Source organism: Leptodactylus fuscus, chromosome 7 (genome assembly GCF_031893055.1).
Source record: "Leptodactylus fuscus isolate aLepFus1 chromosome 7, aLepFus1.hap2, whole genome shotgun sequence".
NCBI lineage: Eukaryota > Metazoa > Chordata > Amphibia > Anura > Leptodactylidae > Leptodactylus > Leptodactylus fuscus.
Window position 1 is genome coordinate 101,162,500 of NC_134271.1, and position 19,996 is coordinate 101,182,495.

General features: G+C 41.5%; 2 protein-coding genes across 6 annotated transcripts in view; one reads left to right on the top strand and one right to left on the bottom strand.

Moving 5' to 3' along the window:
* The window catches only part of KLC1 (kinesin light chain 1), a 186,044-nt gene that overhangs the window by 113,837 nt on the left and 52,211 nt on the right, over nt 1–19,996 (top strand). The window lies entirely within an intron of this gene.
* Nucleotides 1–19,996, bottom strand: part of PPP1R13B (protein phosphatase 1 regulatory subunit 13B) — a 74,918-nt gene that overhangs the window by 2,274 nt on the left and 52,648 nt on the right. For 3 of the 5 annotated variants that reach the window (XM_075282643.1, XM_075282646.1, XM_075282647.1), the window contains 12 exons: nt 19,221–19,395; nt 18,235–18,428; nt 17,457–17,621; nt 17,126–17,306; nt 15,353–15,511; nt 11,710–11,879; nt 10,654–11,149; nt 8,163–8,911; nt 5,466–5,603; nt 4,737–4,870; nt 3,387–3,553; nt 760–959 (listed from right to left, as the gene is read on the bottom strand). In XM_075282643.1, the coding sequence (XP_075138744.1) occupies nt 760–959; nt 3,387–3,553; nt 4,737–4,870; nt 5,466–5,603; nt 8,163–8,911; nt 10,654–11,149; nt 11,710–11,879; nt 15,353–15,511; nt 17,126–17,306; nt 17,457–17,621; nt 18,235–18,428; nt 19,221–19,395 (2,928 nt within the window). The remainder of the gene's footprint in view (nt 1–759; nt 960–3,386; nt 3,554–4,736; nt 4,871–5,465; nt 5,604–8,162; nt 8,912–10,653; nt 11,150–11,709; nt 11,880–15,352; nt 15,512–17,125; nt 17,307–17,456; nt 17,622–18,234; nt 18,429–19,220; nt 19,396–19,996) is intronic. The other 2 variants (XM_075282644.1, XM_075282645.1) reach the window with 2 other exon arrangements.

Here is a 19,996-nt window from a genome sequence, read left to right on the forward strand (position 1 = left end):
TACAAAATACAACCCCCCCAAACTGCTGCATCATATCTTAGCGAAAAGGCTTCATATCAATCACTACGGATTCATATGCAACTAGTGTGGAAAGTAGAGATGGGAGAGGATGGGGCCTCGTTCACACCACTGTCACTCAGCAATAGGCCCACTTTTGTTATAATCCACTGGCTCTGACATCAGAATGCACATAAAGGGGTTGTCCAGGAAATACAGTTTTCCATAAGGAGGTGGGTAAAAAAAAAACAAAAAAAACATTCCCCTGTCCCTGGTGTCTCTCGTTGCAATGGAAGTCCACCTTCCCCAGCCTTCTTCCGGAAAACTGTAATTCCTGGACAACCCCTTTAAGTTTGCAATGCACAGTACAGGTGACTAAAAAAGTTTAATAAAGGTTTCAAAACGATCAGAACTAATATTATTTTACTTACCCAGCACAGAAAATGGCAGTCAAATCTAGCAATTCAAATCAATTTTTGTTTTGGAAATTAAAAACTGCTACAGATATTTATCACTGTAATTGTAATGATCCACAAAATAAAAGTAAACATCGTAAAACGTGTCCTGCAAAAATCAAGCCCTCATATGGCTGTGTCTATTAAAAATTAAAATGCTCTTGGAAATGAAGAAATGAGAAAAATAAAATAAACAAAAATGGAGATTTTGTCACAACATGAAGAGGTTCTGGAGCACTTTATACAGGATCACCATATAATGCTATGTGTCTAGTATATTATTAAAAACTTGATTTAGAAATCTTACCCCCAACAGGTTCTTAGGCACATATCCTTCCTTATCATTCAGACGTGCCCACCACCAATCCGTCTCCACATCATCTTTGCGCCTTAGGATTGTTATGGCATCTCCTTCTCGGAATGACAGTTCATCAGCATTCTGTGCTTCATAATCCCATAGGCCGTACACCAGACCTTTGTTCATGACACCCAACTTCTCCTGAACACCTATAAGCAGAAAAAAGGGGTTATACCACAGCAGAAAACCTCTTTATAGGGAATGTGTCGTAGTAGAATAACCTAGGTTTGAGTCAAGTTTTTATCCAATACAAATTAATTTGTTTTTAAATTATTTTCTTGATAGTTTATATAAAGAAACCCTGTAGTACTCACTTAGCAACTAAGCCGAATTATGCGTTTCCGAGCTGTAGAGTTCTTTGCTTAAAGGGAACCTATCATTCAGCACTGGAGAGTTATCTCACAGCATTAGGCATGCCCCCGGTGCTGTTTGAGCGCTGGGGCCCACCCTCAGTGCTGTGGGAGAACTCATTTGCATACTGCCGAAAAACAGGATTTCTATGGAACGGCAGCGCAGAGAAGACATCTAAAGGTAGGAGACGAATAGCCTTTCTTAAGGCTATTCCTACGTGTTAGGGATAAAAAATTTGATCTGAATGATAGGATCCCTTTAACCCCTTCCCGACATGCGCCGTAATAGTACGGCGCATGTCGGGTCTGCAACTATGGCGACTGCCCGGGAGCCGGGCGGCCGCCATAGCCGCCGGGTGTCTACTGCTTTAAGCAGTAGACAACCGGCTCTAATGCCTCTGATCGGTCCCCGGACCGATCGGAGGCATTAACCCTTCCGGCACCGCGGTCAAAGGCGCCGGAGGCACCATTTTGCCCGGGCTCGCCGGCTCCTGGAGCATGCTCCAGGGCCGACGTCACGTTGCCACGACAGCCGGGCTCCCAGGCTTGTCTGCAAATTGTCTCTTTTGCAGGCTGGTCTATGCAGCCTGCAAAAGAGAGGATGATTTTTTGCAATGCATTAGCATTGTAATACATTGGATTAGTGATCAGACCCCCTGGGGTTCAACACCCCTAGGGGGTCTAATAAATGCAAAAAAAAATTAAAAAAAAAAAAGTAAAAAAAAAATATAAAAAAATATAAAAAGTATTAAAAGTTCAAATCACCCCCCTTTCCCTAGAACACATATAAAAGTAGTTAAAAACTGTGAAACATATACATATTAGGTATCCCCGCGTCCGAAATCGCCCGCTCTACAGATTTATAAAAATATTTTTCCTGTTCGGTAAACGCCGTAGCGGGAAAAATAGTCAAAACTGCCAAACCGCCGTTTTTTCACTGTTTTGATTCTAATAAAAATTTGAATAAAAAGTGATCAAAGCAATAACATTTCCCAAAAATGGTAGAACTAAAAAGTACACCCGGCCCCGCAAAAAAAGACACCCTATGCATCCCCGTACACTTACGTATAAAAAAGTTACGGCCGTCGGAATATGGCGACTTAGAAAAAAAAAATTTTAACACAGTTTTGGATTTTTTTTAAGGGGTCAAAATGTAAATAAAACCATATAAATTTGGTATCCCTGGAACCGTACCGAAACACAGAATACAGGGGACATGTCATTTTGGCTGCACAGTGAACGCCGTAAAACCAAAGCCCGTAAGAAAGTCGCAGAAATGCATTTTTTCTTCAAATCCACCCCATTCTGAATTTTTTTCCTGCTTCCCAGTACATTATATAGAATAAATAATGGTGGCATCATGAAGAAAAATTTGTCCCGCAAAAATTAAGACCTTATATGGCTCTGGGAGCGGAGAAATAAAAAAGTTATGGGGTTTAGAAGGAGGGGAGTCAAAAACGAAAATCAAAAAATGCCATCGGCGGGAAGGGGTTAAGATGACCTTTCATGCTCTCATTGATCTGCGGTATTATATACCGCTAGAAAGCCAACAATGTGCTGAATTCAGGACACGGTCAGCTTTCCCGACATGCAACTGACTGCTGAAGATATCGGTGCCATTATTTTCACACCAGTAGAAAGACAGAAAGTTTATCTTCATCACTGGGCTGTAAGGAACACCCGCCCCCCACCTCCTGACAGTATTCTTCCATAGACTTGTACTGTGAGGGAGGGCATCCTCTATTGCCCAGCGATGATGCTAGGTTATAAGGCCTGCCTTTCTGACAGTAGGGAGATAGCGGTGCACTGTCTGCTTTCTAGCAGTATATAAAACCGCACATCCATAAGGACATGAAAGGTCCTCTTTAAGTAAATTTTAATAATTTATTCCTTTTGTTAAAGTCCAAAACTGCTGCAGAGCCTCCTGCATTTGTGCCGTACACAGAACTGCGCATACCCTTCACTAACACATAGGACTTTTGTGGATAACTGGAAATTGTCAACTTCTTGGCACAAGTGTAAGCTCCAGCAATATATATTCTAATTCTATAATATCTACACCAATAGATCATTAATATCCACAGAAAGGTCACTAAAGGTTACATTTTGTACATTATTCCTCATCACACCACCACAGAGATTCATGGTTATATATTTTATATATTTTAGATTAAAACACAGTAACCATTATGTATAGGATAAAAAAAAAGAATCAATACAATTTACCATAAAGGAATTGAGAACACTGGATATATCCCTCTTCCATTTCTTCACATTTGTCTGCAGCAGTCTCAATATCACTGATTGTGGTAGCAAAGATGGCCGCCCCACACTCTACCAACATCTTGCAGAGGTGGACGCTGTTACATGAGGCTGCACAGTGTAGAGGAGTCCTAACAGGAGGAAAAACAAAATGGCCATAAAGGACAAGTGATATAATAAACTGCGATATACTGCACTGCCCCAGGTCTCTTGCTGCAAGGCCCTGAAAGTATTTATAGTATTAAAAGCAGTTTAGGAAATGGTGAAAGGTAATAAGGGCTTGTGGGTGAAATGCTGAGGGACCAGGGAGCTGGATATTATTTTCTTGCTTTGGGGGGGTGGAGGGGGGTAATTTGTTATTGGGGTTGAATGGGAAGTTACATTTACCTTCCTTCCTCTGGTGGTTCCTTTATACAGTACCTGGTTCTGACCATGAATCACATAACCGGTAGACATATAATTGGAACCAGTCTCCCCCCCCCCCCCCCCCCGACCCTCAGGATGCTTCGCCCCTTCCCTCCTCTCAATTACCGGTGAAATCAGTAGAGGAAAGGGGTAGAGCAACCTGAAGGTCTGGGGGAGGCTGCCGGAGGAAGGAAGGTAAATTTCACTCCCTGGACCACCCCTGCAAGTTTACCTTTTCTTTACAGAGCGTAGTTTCTCTGTAGGAAAATGTAACTGTAGGATGACACTGTATACGTTAGAGCACTAACAGCGGCAGGGGTTGCTCTCAGCACTAGAAGACCACAGGGTCATATGTAGGGCATACACTAGAACCCAACTGTTGTTATTAGTACAGATATCGCAAAAAAAAAAAAAAAAAGAGAGAGAGATAGCTCCTTCTGGTGGATACAATGAAGAACACAGGAGTGGCTAGGCGACATTTCTGGCACTGAAGTAAGCCACCATGTCACATAAATGTAGATTGTGAGCCCCATATAGGGATCACAATGTACTTTTTTTCCCACCAGTATGTCTTTTGTAGAATAGGAGAAAATCCACGCAAACACAGGGAGAACATGCAAACTCCTTGCAGATGTTGTTCCCGGTGGGATTCGAACCCAGTAGTCCAGCATTGCAAGGCTGCAGTGCTAATCACTGAGCCACCGTGTTTGCCCCACCATGTCACACATTCTTGTGATGCTACTGTAATGCTGCAAGGAATGGACTAAACTGTAAGCAATCGCTCTGTGACACTAGCCCAGAGTAATCCACCTTTACTATGATTTAGGCCATTAAGATTTAGAAAAGATCAGCTCACCTCTAAGAGAAACAAAATAAAACTGAAGACTACGTTGTCTCCACAGCACTTACCACCCATCACTGTCAGCTGCATTCACATTGACACCAAAGTCCAACAAGAACTTCACTATGTGGTGGTGGCCGGCGCACACAGCATTATGTAAAGGGGTGATTCCTTCATCATTGGGTTTGCTGGGATCTTCCACCTGCGTAAAAAGTTAAAGTCTGTAAATTGTGACAAACCTTTAACTTTATCTTTAGAAAGAAATTTCTGACGAACAGGAGTTTTTTTCCATTACTGTTGTTTGTGACGTTCAGCTTATTAGCATTACATCTACTTATAGGGAGTCTATCAAAAAGATCCCAGAACGTCATCCCAGCCCCATACATAGATGGGTCACCTGAATCAAACAGTATTTTCCACTTGTGAATCGCTGCCTCCGTTGCACAGACATTGCTAGTTTTGTCAACATGCAAATGAGTTCTTTGGAGCAACAAGGTAGTTGCCACTTCCCACTCTGGAGCAATGGCAATGCCCTCATTACTCCAAAGAGCTCATTTACACATTGACAAAAATAGCAATATCTTGGTAACAGAGGCAGCGATTTACATGAGGAAAACACGGTTTGTTTCAGGTGACCCAAACCCATCTATCTGCGGGGCTGGGTTGTGGTGACAGACTCTATTTAACACACTGTTCAGGGGTGTGCGTAGCCATTTATAAGTCTATCAGATCCAGCAATAGTCATGAAATGTCTATAATTATTTTGGTTTCTTAAGTTGTAGGACAAGTGCCTGTACCTCATATATAATCCTCTGAACTAGGTCAAATTCTCCTTCTAGAGATGCATCAAGCAGCAGAGCCAAAGGGTTAAACTTCACTCTGAGTCCATGTCCAGTCCTCTCAGAGTTTGGTTTCTTCAAATTTGTGCGTTTCACCTAGTGGAAATAACATGGTCACTATATTAGGAAAACAAAGTAATGGAGAACACATTACTGCAGCATTAGCATATAGAGGTGTATTTCATCTTATACAGACTGTAATGAATAGGAGTTAAAGGGATCCTATCATTCAGAAGCAATTTTTTGTCCCTAATACGTCGGAATAGCCTTAAGAAAGGCTATTCGTCTCCTACCTTTAGATGTCTTCTCCACGCCGCTGTTCCGTAGAAATCCCAGTTTTCACCAGTATGCAAATGAGTTCTCTCACAGCACTGGGTCGGGCTCCAGCGCTCAAACAGCACTGGGGGCGTCACCAATGCTGAAAGAGAACTCTCCAGCGCCGCCTGCATTTTCTTCAGGAACGGCCTCTTCCTGTGTTTTCTTCCGGCGCAGGCTCGCAGCCTCGTTCTAGATGCCCCCAGTGCTACGAGAGAACTCATTTGCATACCGGTGAAAACTGGGATTTCTACGGAACAGCGGGGCGGAGAAGACATCTAAAGATAGGAGACAAATAGCCTTTCTTAAGACTATTCCGACGTGTTAGGGACAAAAAATTGCTTCTGAATGATAGGATCCCTTTAATATACAGAAAAAAAGGATGAAAAGACTAACACTGCCACCAGGAAAATAGAGTACAGCACCTCCCGCAGAGACAAAGGTGTGATAGCGGCCTGTATACACAACCTTATCTGTATCTATAGTGTTAAGGAGGAAGTGCAGGAAAAAAAATATATATTTTTTTTCATCCCTGCAGCCATTACCTGACTGTCTGTCATCCTCCAGACTTCTTTCATGTATAATGCACTCATATCCTCAGTTCCGGACCTGACACAATCTTAGAATTTAGAATATTTTTCTCGTTGCTCAGCCATCAATCCCATGATGCCTCAGCACAGCATCATATGGGCTGCTAAAGTCTGTACCATATCTACCTGCTGAGGGGCAGTGCAATTATCCTCTATATATTTTCCTAAATAATACAAGACACATTAAAGGTATGTTCACAGGAATGACTTGGGTATCAATTTTGATGGGGATTTCACCTCAGATATTGGGGTCAAATTCCACCCTGAATCTACTTCCCAATTTTTTCAACAGGAGGTAGTCACAAAACAGGACACTGAAAAAATAAAATTCCTGTTTGATGTCGCTGAGGAGTCCGTGGCTGATCTGTCACAGAGCCTGAGATGCAAGGCCATCGGCTGATCAGCCCCACAAATTTGGAGATGATCAGTGGGTGAAAGTTGCAGCAAAAAGACAAAGCTCTGCTCCTTCAGTCCATCATATAGGACTTTAGCTCCTGTACATTTTATTAGGTCAGGGGGAGAGTCCTGACCTAATAAAAGAGAGAGCAAAAAAGAAGGATTTAGATAGTTTCATCTAATTTAGCTGTTCCTTTCTGACTCATCTGTCATATTTTTAATACCTTGTCCCCCAGAGCAGTACAGTAGAACTATCACGTGTTATAATGTCCTCTCTATTTCATTATAACAAGAGAACACTGTGTATCCTGCCCCAGTCTACACAGGATAGCTATTATAAAAATAAGCATGGGGTCACCTTACAAAAGTCTTTAAAACACTGCTATGTAGTTACAGTGTTTCTGTTGTTTCTTTGCCTAGTACTAAATGTATCATTTGACCCGTGTGCCTTCACATTTCTGCACTTGTACTTTTATTGCCTCTGGAGAATCCTGTCTAAGCAGCCATCACTGTACTAAATTGTTGATTTGAAATGTGTTGCATCTGACAGCCCAGGACATCTATTTTTCCAGACAATAATTACCAGTTATCTGTATTTCTCCCCCCCCCCCCCCACTCTTGCTGAATGGGCCTGAGAATTATCACAATACTTATGCAGATCAGATAATATACACAAGGGTGTAGAGAAGGACTCAGTGTTATCTATGTGTTTACATAGAGAGATAACAGACTGGGCTTTATCAGCAAATTGCAATTAGTTGAACTGATTGTCCTGCCTGTAGAGCTGTAGATAACTGTGAGAGCAGTTAGTGAAATCACTTATCCTATAAGGTCCATGGTTATAGGAACGCTTTGTAAACAATAGGAGGAATAAGTTCACATAGCAGGCAAACAAAGCAAGCATATATTTTTTTTAAATCTGTCTTGCAAGCAAGACCCTTACTCTTATTGTTTGAACTGTTAATTTATTACTGTAATATCTGATTTTGCTCATACATATACCCCTGATCTGTAAAGAACTGCGGAATATTTTGCCATAATATAAAAGGCCATTATTATTTAGCTCTCCCCATCTTCTACTGCAACAGCAGGATGGAAGTGAAGCATTGGAGTAATTTAAATATCCTACAGATTAAGTGTGCAGTGTGTTCGTGATGTCGATACAACCAAATTCATGGTAATGATTAAATTAACTTTTAACTCTCCCTTTCCTGCACCTCTGTGTTACACATGATGTGTCTGAAGTGTGCAGAAATAGAAATAACAAAATGTTTTAGGGGCAATCTCTTCAGGCTATTAACCACTTATAGTATGATTTCACTTCTAACCAACATATATAAAAGTGTCTACTTACAGGATTCTGGGATGGGGCACTGGGTGGTGATGGGACTTCCTCCTTCACTGGAGATGCTACTTCAAGTACAGGGCTAGGCGTCTTCTCGACAGAAGGTGCTATGACTGGATTATTATTATTGTTGTCTTCAGTTGAATCTGAGATCTGGTTTATAATCTCACTACTGATCAGTTCTTCTGTAATGGGTGAACAAACCTTATTGTCATTATCATCTGCGGAGATCTGTGGTTCTGGTGGTGGAGGAGGTTGGGGTAGAGGAGGGGTAGATGGTACAGCGGCTGGTTGTAGTGAACCTGCCTCTTCTAAGTTACCATTAGTGCCAGTGTTCCCATTGTCCACATCGGCCAATATCCCAAAGTCCTGTGAGTTGCTCTGTTGGTAGAAAGGTGCGGTCTCCATTCCCCCTGCTAGAGTATTGAAACGCTGGTAGAGTAGTTTCTGTATGTTAGGTCCGCTGGGACCTTCAGGCTCAGTTATAGAACTCCTTTTCTTCAGAGGTCTCGGAGCGTTGGCAAGTTTTCTCCTAAGGGCTTCTAAGTCTGCATCACTTTGATATCTCAAAGGAGAATGTACTATCGGGGTCAGCTTTGTTGGGCTCAGAGGGCGTGGTATGTTTTCTACACCACTATTTTCAGCTGCAGGAGCAACAGCCTCTCCATCTTTGTCAGCATTAGGAGGCGGCCCTGAATGTAGAAAAGGAAGAGGCGAAGAGTTGGAGGAACCGGACTGGACCACTGGTTTCCCATACACTGAAACACATGGATACAATGCATTACTAATGAACAACTCTCTGCAAGACATCTTACTTCACAGCAGCTTTTCCAGCAGTCCACCCTGTATAGAATGTCTGTAAATAAGGCTGTAGGAAAAAAGACCTGTCAGAAATCCAGACATATATATTCTAGTATTCTATTCCCAATGAAGACATTCTGTAGCATCTTTTCGTATAACTATATGTATAATTATCGTTCCTGTTATTCCTCATGGAAATGTAAGAATACATTTTACAAGTAGGTGTTACCAGATGGGGGCAGTGTCTAAAGAGTCGCACACAATCTAATCTGTGACAACAGTGCTAGACTGTGTAGTGATGCACCTATGTGACAAGGCATATGTTAACACCCAGATGACAGTGTATTTGTACATTTCCAGGAGAAACTGCAAGGCACACCACAAAAGTGCTTTAAAAAGCAGTATACCACCACCATAATAGCTTCTATACCATGTTGTAGGGATCACTAGTGACATAGCGAACATAACTTTCATGTTTCAATGTGCAGCGATCCTACTGAGAAATTCAACGTTTAATCCATATGCAAACTGACTGTTCCATGCACTCGAGGCAGGGTCACACCTGCTGGAACACACATTTTCTTTTGTATTGTCCATTGGCGATGGACAATGATTTGTAGTAACCATAAAGGAAGATGGTGCTCCAGCAGGTACACTGAAAAATGCATTTGCATATGGAATAAGAAGTGAATTTCTCAGCAGTAAGATGCACTTTGACACAAGTAAGCCATATAACAGTATCTAAGTGGTTTAAAAGCGGTTTTGCTGGTAGCAGACTTCCTTTAAAGAAGTTATCCAAGTTTAAAAGCTGATCTTCTATCCATCCAAATTTAGATCAGCAGTAGTTTGACTGCAAGGCCCCCCACGATCAGCAGTGTCCCCATGCTACCATGGGCAGCTGTGCTCACCTCTACATCCCTTTAATAGCTGCACTAGTCAATACTGCAGGGGCTGACCCATAGACTTGCATGGGACAACATGTTAACACTGCAGCTCATGCATGGCAAAGGGAAACAGCAGATTTTCAAGGGTCCTTGCAGTCAGACCCCTGACTATCTAAAATTGATATCCGATCCTACAAATAGAACATCAGCTTTAAAAAGCTGTATAACCCTTTTGAAGAAAAGATGCTACTGAATTGTTAATACAATGAGTACAGTCCAGGTACCAGAACAGTCATTTTTAAAAAGGTTTTCCTGTAAATTACACCGATAACCTATACTTAGGCCAGTGTATTATTGGTGGGGTCCCACTCCTGGAACCCCAGCCAATATGCAGAAGAGAAAGGACAGACATAGTTCAGCCATGCTAGGCATTATTGACATGAAGGAACTGCCATATCAGGCACAACCATACACTTATGGATGTCACGCTACTGGGTACTGCATTTCTATCAACATTTGTAATGGAAAAAAAAGAAAAACCACAATAAGATGGTATAACTCTCTGATGACTGGTAGATATATTGGCAAGCCTTATTTTAATGTCCATACAGCTCTTGTGCAGCCAAATGCCTCATGTTGGTTGAAGTATAATATATGATGTGGAAATTTAGTACCATGTCTAGAGACTAGGAGCAAAAATCTGTCAGATCATTCTTACAACACTATGATATCTCTCATACTGAATTATCCCAAAGATAAGGATATCTTAAAGAAGGCTTGTAAAGAAACCCCCGTATCACATGACCCATTAGTACCTGCTTTGACGGATTTGTTTAGGGTGTTATATACAGCTTGTTGGTAGTTCTTTGGTGGAGTTGATTGTTGAAGATACATAGAATAAATAGAGCTGGAGTTCACTGTCTGTGGCCCTTTTCTTGGGGACTGAGGCCTTGATCCTTTCTCAGCCAGGAAAGGTCGAATGGCCACAGTTAGAGGAGGGTCAGGTCGAGCGTCTGTTCCAGGAAACATAGGGGAGGAGGACGGTGGGTAGGTAGGACTCGGGGGCACAGAGATTCTTTGTTGTATTTGCTGTGATGATCCTGGAGGGTGGACGTTGCTTGTTGTTGGTAGTGGTAGAGGCCGTGTGCGGGTGGAGGAGCCAGATCCAGGTCTTGGCAGACTGCCATCTTTTCTCCTTTCTAAAGAATTAGTGGCACTCAATGGAAGAGGTCCTTGGTACATGCCGTAATTGTGTGGCAGGGACTTACTTAACCCGGGCATTGGAGATGGTAGCTTCCCAGCATCACCAGACTAAAAAAAATATATATATATTAATTCTAATAATTTAATAAACGACTTCCCATGATTGGATGGGGAGGCAAGTAGTAATACAAGGTGCAAAGAATTTTGTTAATAATCTTTCTCCTCAAGATAACATGATCACAGAACTACAATTCTTTTTCACGTCTCGATGTGGGGCTGGAGAATGGAGGGACTGAATGGCCCAGTCAGTACTTGGTGCTGTACCTGACAGGTGCATAAGGGAAAAAGGAAAAACCAGGCAATACGCAGAATTTATTACACAGACTTGTATGTTTAGAGAAAGAAAACCTGGAGATCATATTACTGAAGATATTTGTTCTGACACATTGTATCTGGATTTAATTCTATTAGCCAAAAATTAGGATGGCCGACTACAACCTTCAATATGCATATTTGGGTCTATTACATATGTGATGATAGTGGAGAAAAAGAGATGAGATCCTAGGATTAGTGCCTATATTCATACAGTGTCAGACATCTAGCACTGGTTCCTGAATTATCGGATATTCATGATTTTAAGAGCAGTAATGAAAGGTTAAGATACTCACCAACTTTTCAGTGGGTCCAACAGCAGCAGAAGGTAAGGGCTGGCTGGATATAGGTGCAGTCTTGAATCCGGGCTCCATATTTGATTCATTCCAGTCTGAGGTGCTGAGTGGAGGCGTCTTCACGACGGACATTGTGCTTTGTTTGAGTGTGGGCCAGCCTGTGTCATTACCTGAAAAATCAAGATAGTGTGAAAATACTGAAGAAACCTGAAGTTTTAATGGAGTCCAAAGATTATTCATATTATTTTATAATCAGCCAAACTAAGAAATTACAGGTAAAGAAATTATTGTGACAATGTGATTATCGTCATACAGAAAGCATTAGTGATCTCTTTCTACAGGTTACACTGGTGCAGTGTAAAAATCTGCCATACACAAGTTACATTCACAGATATGTATGTAAACATACTAACAAAGTGTCTACTGGGTCCTTTATAACTTTATATTCAGGAGAAGCTGCTGGATATGGTAATGTAGTATACAGGGTACCCAATAAATTCAGTGGGCGATTACTAAAACAAGGTCCCACAGTCCACTCTTTGAAGTGGCTTTTGACTCAGGTCGAAAGTTATGGGGAAGCAGAGAATAGTGTTTGGGCGGCCTCAATGATGTCCTTATATCCTAAAAGGGCTTGTGAATATGTGCAGTCATGGAGACAGTCTTTTTAAAAACTGTGCAGATATCTGTAACAACAATTTCCTCACAGTAGGTAGGCCAAGTATTTTTCACAGATGTTCTCCAGCCAAAATTTATAATTGGAAACAATTCTGTATCCTGAGACAGTAAGGGTATGTTCACACAGCAGAAAATGGATTCCACATCTGAACATACCGCACGGCTAGTCGCGACAGAATTCCGATGCAGTGCACCTACATCTAGTCGTGGTATTCTTCTCCGGATTAGGTCCAAATGAATGGGCCTAATCGGGAGGGAGTCTTGCGCCACGGAGACCGCGGCAAGATACGTCATCTCACTTCTTTTTTCTGCTACTAGCTATTGGAAAAAAGAAGTGAGCAGCTCCCATTTAGGACAATGGGAGCCGTTTTGGCAGGAGGATTTTGAGGCGGGTTCCGCGTCAAAATCCGCTGCCAAAAAACTCAGTGTGAACTAGTCAGGGCTCATTCACATCTGCGTCCCAGCTTCCGTTCTGCAGGTTTCAGTTTCCTGCCCAAAACTGTGCCCCGGGTGAAGAGCCAACAGTGCTGGTACCGTAGCTCTTCATCGTCAGAAGGGCATTCCTGACAGTCTTCAATGCCATATTTATCATAATTTTGTGTTTTTGCATTGTACTCTCCTCTCCTAAAAAAAACACGGTGCACAACAGCTCCAGCTTATAAAAAGTTGGTGTCCCAAATGACAGAACACACAAAACTGCTTCCTACTGCCCCAGTTTTTACATCAATTGACAGCAAACCAGGGAGCCAGAAGGAAGGTCAAGACACCTATTAAAGAGTAAATTAGTCTCATTTCAATTAAGAAAGATATCTAGAACAGAAGTAAGAGACACATAACTTTATGGCTTTATATATGGCTGACTGTCTAGAGTACATTATTGCTCAAGTTATTAAGTGAGGACCTGTCCACTTTGGCCTCTTGGCTTCTGTCTTTATAGGTATGATGAACCTACATGTTGTTGAGTCACATTGAAGCCTTTTTACTATACACATTACAACAGCATGCTAAAGAAACCTGAAGGAAAATAATGTTGGTATGAACAAAGGCTTACACTAGGGTAACCAATATAAAAGGCAAGTCCAACATAAGACATTATGCGGAAAATTAACTAGGCTTGTGGTCCTGCATTAGTCCTGCCATGGACCTAGTACTACAGGATGATATCTAAAAAAGGGGTTATTTTACTGGTATACATATACCATCAATGATATACCATACCATATACCATCAATGATATACCATACCAGATATACCATCAATGCCTGGACATCCAGGGAAAGAACGGCATGCTGAACAATAAGGCAACCATCTAAACCCCAGTGAGTAATATGTATAGATCCAATTATTTAAAATAGTTAAAAGGTTTGTGCAGCACTTTGAAAACATAGCTGCTGTCTTCTTCTTAGGAATGACATCATGTCTGATGGTCACATGGCAGTGCCACATCACCATCCCATTAAAATGAATGGGACCGAGCTGCAGAATGGCCATGTAACCAACAGACATGACGTGATGTACTGAGAAGAAGAAAGCAGCCATGTTTTCAAAGTCCTGCACAACCCCTTTAAGTATGCCTGGACAACCCTCTTAAAACTGGCATACTGCTATATCATATCTCCTAACAAAGAAGCCTTGTCTGTAGTTTATGCAGTAACTGTTACTGTACAAGCCATGGTATGACCATAAATGTCCTTAAAATTTTTATGAATGGTCCATAAAGTAAATTTTCAGCCTACATTATAATTCTGACTCACAGATACTAATAGATGCCGTGTTTAATAAAGGACATATTTTAATAGTTTCTTAACGTAATTGACCCTTAAAATTATATCAGATGCACTGCTGTCCCAATAACGCACAAAATTTCAGGAACACGCGTGGGACACTGCACTGGTCAACTGTGCAGGGACTAGTTGATGGTATCCGGATAAAACAGGTAATGCAGATATTCTTTAAGGTGAATCTGTCACAGTGAACATTGTACCTGCAGACAACATGTTAGGCCCAGTTAACATCTGCGTTCGGGTTTCCGTTTGGGAAGTCCGCGTGGGGACCCCCTGAACAGAAACCTATACATACAGAAAAGCGATTACCTGGGAAAACACGCAGACCCCATAGACAATAATGGGGTCAATGTGGTTTCCGTACAAAACATGCGGAGAGAAAACTGCTACTTTTCTCTCCACATGTTTTGTGCAGAAACCGAGTGGAAACCACATGGATCCCATTATAGTCTATGGGGTCCATGTGTTTTCATGGGTAACCACTTTTCTATGGTTATAAGTTTTTGTATGGGAAGTCCGCTTGGGGAACGGAAACCCGAACGCAGATGTAAACCGGGCCTTACAAAGCTGGAGGAGCTGAGCAGATTGATATACCGTATATAGTTTTGTGGAAAATAATTTAATGAAACCTCTATTAAATTTTTTCCCACAAAACTCATCTATTTAATTTCACTTGCCCTATACCATGCTGCCCTCATATAGGACTATATGTATACCAGTAAGATAGGTCCCCCCTAAATAGACTATAAATGGATGATGGAAGTGGAGTTAGTATGGGTGAGAGCAGCATAGGCACATGTTTACCTCCTGCTCTAATACCAAGTAATTGCATTTACTAAGGTCTACAAACAATTATATTATATTACTCTGATTCAAGTCTGTGTTCCTCAGCTTGGCTTAAATTAAGTATGTTATATAATCTTTTCCACTGCACGTCTAACAGATACAAGATTATTCTGCATCAAGTGCAAATTTATTAAAAAAATAAATTAAATTAACTGAATTATATTAAAAAAAATTATATATATATATATATATATATATATATATATATATATATAAAAATATATAATCACATGGCTCATTACAGCCCTCATCAGAGCAAGACACAGGTAAGGATTAATGTGAGAAGATCTGGTGCGATTGGCAAGCAAACAGTAAGAATTCCTGCTGAGCAGACTCACTGTGCAGGGTGTCAGAGAGGCCAGGTGCCTGATGGAAGACACTGTGGTCAGAAGACTGAAGACAGGAAGTGGAAGATGACCGCACAGGATCCACTAGAATATCTAAATCAGAAACCTTCCAGGGACCTGGAGATTTTTTCACATACTCATTGTCTCCCTCTATTGGAGGATGACAGGTAGAACAAGGCGGCCACCCCGATGTCAGGAGGAAAAACACATCACGGAAAGGAGAGGAAAAAAAAAAAAAAAAAAAACACAAAGACCAAGAAGAGATACAAGACACAGGACAAGACATTAGGATGCAAAAAGAAGAGTGACGTGAGAAACAAACACAAGGAAACAGCCGTAAAAGTACAAGAAATAAATAACAGCAGTAGTCATGATATGGTGTCACATTGTGAAAAGAAAACTTTAAAGGAGAAGTATCAGATCCTTCAATCCAACATGCAGGTAACATGGCTGGCTGAAGAAACCACCTTGTATCTGACTAGTAGAATACAGAAAAATAGGGGAGGGACTGTCCTGGTATCCACAATGAGAGTGTCCATAATCCTATAATTCATTCTGTTTCAAGAGGAAACTCAAATGGGAAATAGCCTACTGCTGGCACCATTGGCCAATACTGACATGCCAAGTAATATAGTAATTAAAGGGGTTGTCCAAGAACAGGTAAAACTTAACCAAGGTAGAAAATGCCACTGAAAAAATACCTCAAATGATATATTGGTAAAAATACCCAACCACACCAGGCTTCCACACTTGTGTATTTGTCTACACGACTTAAGCAATAATGTCATTTTCGCATGTAACCAATGTCGCCAATCTCTGGCCCTTGGTAGCAGTACAGCACCAATTTAGTTTTAAGACCAGCGGAGACAGGCTGGCTGCCAGTCTTTTCTAAGTCAGCTTGTTCGGATGAGACTTCCTTCTTAGGTCTTCAACTCAAGCCCAAATTCACAGGGGGCAAGGACAATTTTGAAGTAGGATTGGCTGCAGAGGTTATGTGACGTAAATGTGCAAAATGTCATTGCTACAGCCAAGTAAATAAGGACTGATTGGAAAGGACAGCCCTAGAATGGGACATAGATAGATAGATAGATAGATAGATAGATAGATAGATAGATAGATAGATAGATAGATGCAACTACTAAAATAAAAGCAGCTGGAGCAAATACAGCAAGGGGGATTTCACTTCTAAAGCCTGTAAATGTAGATCTGCACTATAATGTAGGCCAGATACACCAGGCACCAGGTTAAATATATGCCATGCAGCTTCCATCTTTAGTTTGTATGGAAAGTGTATAAACCAAGGTTGCAAAAACAGTCTTCTACTTTAAGCAACAACCCTGCAGCAATTCCACCAATGTGTATTCTACTAGTCAGTAAGATGGATAAACTACAAGGAGCTTTACTTTCCCTTTAAATAATACATGACAATAATACACATAATAGGATGATGAATCACATAGAGATGATTGTTAATGGGCAGATGGATCACTAGAAGTCTCATGAATACAAATAAGTCCAAGTACACAAATCATACAACAATCTATTAAATTTTTGCAAGTGTTATTTTGTATGTAGACATTATATTCAGGACTGTGATTGCTATCCTTAGACGCCCATAAATGGCTAGGGGCACAGTGTTAAGCCTCATGTACATGGGAGTTGATCATTGGAGTCTCATAAGTAGAACCCTCAAAAACAAAATCATTGCCAGTCCATTATAGGCAAACACTTTACTTTTCTACAATTTGCAAAACAATGACTTACCAGACTTGGAGCGGGGCTGAGTCCCACTAGCAGCAAGAGAGAGGGACTGAGGTTTGACCGGATCAGCAGGCAGCGGATAGTTCACTGTGCTTGGAATTTGGATATAAGGGCCCACTGCTGCTACCCGCCCTGAAGCTGTTAACGTGGACTGAGGGGATGGTGTTCCATTGATGCGATTCAGCTATAAAGTGAAAAATCAGAATATGTCAGTAATACCTAAATCTGTCAAAAAATTAAATCATGAAACAATGATATGACAAAACATGGCAGTGATAATCCTGCTTAATGATATGCTGTGTATTAATAGGAGAAGTGGCCTTGTTAATCTTACGGGAATGTTTTCTTTTTGACGTGCCTCAACTTTTTTCTTGTACAGGCGCTCGCGCAGCTCGTTGATCCGCTTGTCCATAATGGCCACTTCCATATTGCGCTTGTTAAGCAGCTCTTTCTGCTGCTGGAGCTTTGTGTTCTGCTCCTGGTTGAGACGATTTCTGATCTGGAATACATATAGAACATTCACTGCTTTACAATGCAACTGACCAAAAATGTGGAGGGGACTTGTCAGTTTTTATCATCTTGGAATAAGCATGGTTACAAAGTGCATAGAACTTCTACCCAATTCCATAGTACCAAGGTAGGAAAACCTGTGTGGAGGTGATTAAGGGTAAGTTCACATAGAGGAATTTGAGTCGATTTTCCGTCACAAATTGGTCTCCAAAAACAGAGCCTTGGCATTCTGCTAGAGATTTTCACACTGACTGGCCTTATATACAATAGGGCTAATCGACTGCAAGGCCTCACACTTTGGTCATTTAGCTGCTGAAACTATGACAAGATCAAGAAGGACACTTCTTTATTCAGCTATCTGAAAGAAGCAGCGTCCATCACTACCTCCCATTGTACACAATAGGAGACAGACTTCAGAGCTAGTGTTAAGGTACAATCCACCTCAAATCAGCTCCAAATTCCTCAGTGTGAACTAGCCCCAAGTGTTCGTTTTTTCAGCTGGGGCAGGTCACAATGAATGAAGTCTAATCCATCAGGGTACAGTGAAATAAGAGTAGCTCAGGAGCACACACCTTGCATTGCTGGTTGAGTCGGCAACTCACCTGCAGCTCTTGATAAAGTTTCTTCAGCTCCAGTGCGGCCGGACCTGTCATTTGTCCATAAGCCTGAAACCCATTTAACTTTCCTTTCCGCAGGTCCTCCAGCTGCTGTGTCAGCTGCTCCACCTTCAGCACGGCTGCCTGTAACTCCTGTTGCTTTTCCTGAAACATGTCACTGATGTGCTCAATTTCTGTAGCTGTCATGTAATACAAAAAGAGTTAGTAAGGATCAATTGCAACAGGTAAAGACATAAAAAGCATGGCCATTTATTAAAAGGGGCAATTCTGGGCTCTTTCCACAGGGACAATTGTACTTGTGTCCAGTCTGTATTAAGCTTCAGCCTCTAAGAGTGAAAAAGCATATTGATGATGGGGGCTGAATAAAGTATGCCCTGGGCAATGACTGACTCCTTGGAACTAGACATCAAGATGTGCAGAAATGCCCTGTTAGTATCAAGTCCCTGTGGTATTAGTGTACTGAACAGTCTTATGAGCTTAGACTCAGTATTAGAACTTCATAATATATGATCTGGTTTCACACACAATACCATTCTACAAATTAGCATAGTAGACGATTAAGTACCCAATTCCCGGTACTCCTACTGCAGGACCAAACCCTGCTTCCTCAAAAACATATGCAATCCTACAGTGTCGTGGCATTTACCATAGAAGTAGTTAGGGGAGCAGCTGCCATCACTATATATGTGTGGAGTGGGCAGGAGGTAAAACTATGGCTACAGTTAGTAAGGCTTTTTGAGTCCAGATGGTCTTGGAAGACCCGAGAAGGGCACTAGAGCTGCACATATATTTTCTCACTGTCAGCTCTGATACACTGGTGATCCTCAATGTCATTAGAATACAAGATGTTGACCACTCCACACCAAGACTTTTCAGATTGTCTGGAGATAGCAGAGCAGCAAACACAATTCAGAGAAAAGTCAGCTGAAGAGACAACCTATTTAATTCATGTTGTATATGGGAAAACCTACACAAGTTTCCATTCATGACTTTGCTGTAGTCCACTTGACCTCTCATGGCCCGGATCTTCTTGAGTTTGTTCTCCTGCATCTCAACTCGCTCTTTTAGCTTCTGAAGTTTTTCAGTTTCTGAGACCGTCTGCAGCTGACGACGCTCCTGTTGCTTCAGATAGCGCAAGCGCTGTTCCTGTGAGACCAGATAGATGAACAAAGTTTAGGAAGGGAAGATGGAACAGTGAAATAAAGCACAACGTTGGCTGTGGAAAAGACAATAGAGAAGGTTAACTTAGATTCCCAGACATCTGTGTGTCTTCCTCTGCCGGTCATTTCCTTAGACCTGCAGTCTTCTTCCTGAAGCAACAATATGGCTCCGGTATGTCTCGTAAAATAAAGATAAGTAGCTGTGGGCTCCTTGGAGATAATAAACAAATGTTAACTGTGATGAGCACAAGAGAAGAGCTGCAGAGATAAGGGAAAGTACCAACCACCATCCGTACCTCTGAAAGGTCATGGAATAATCTATGTCAGTGCTACTGGCATGGCTTATCCTGCACAGTGAGTCAGCCAGAAAACACAAAAGAACCTGTGACAGCAGAGGGAACAACTAAACGCTGCCCTGAATAAAACTAGTCACATTGGTCCCAACATACAGTTATATACAGGCTACACTATACGTGTGTAAGTACACACAGCTGTACATGTATGTCCTCTCAGTTTTTTGGGTTTTTTTATGTAGATTGTGAGCCCCATACAGGGATCACAATGTATTTTTTTTTCCCTATCAGTAT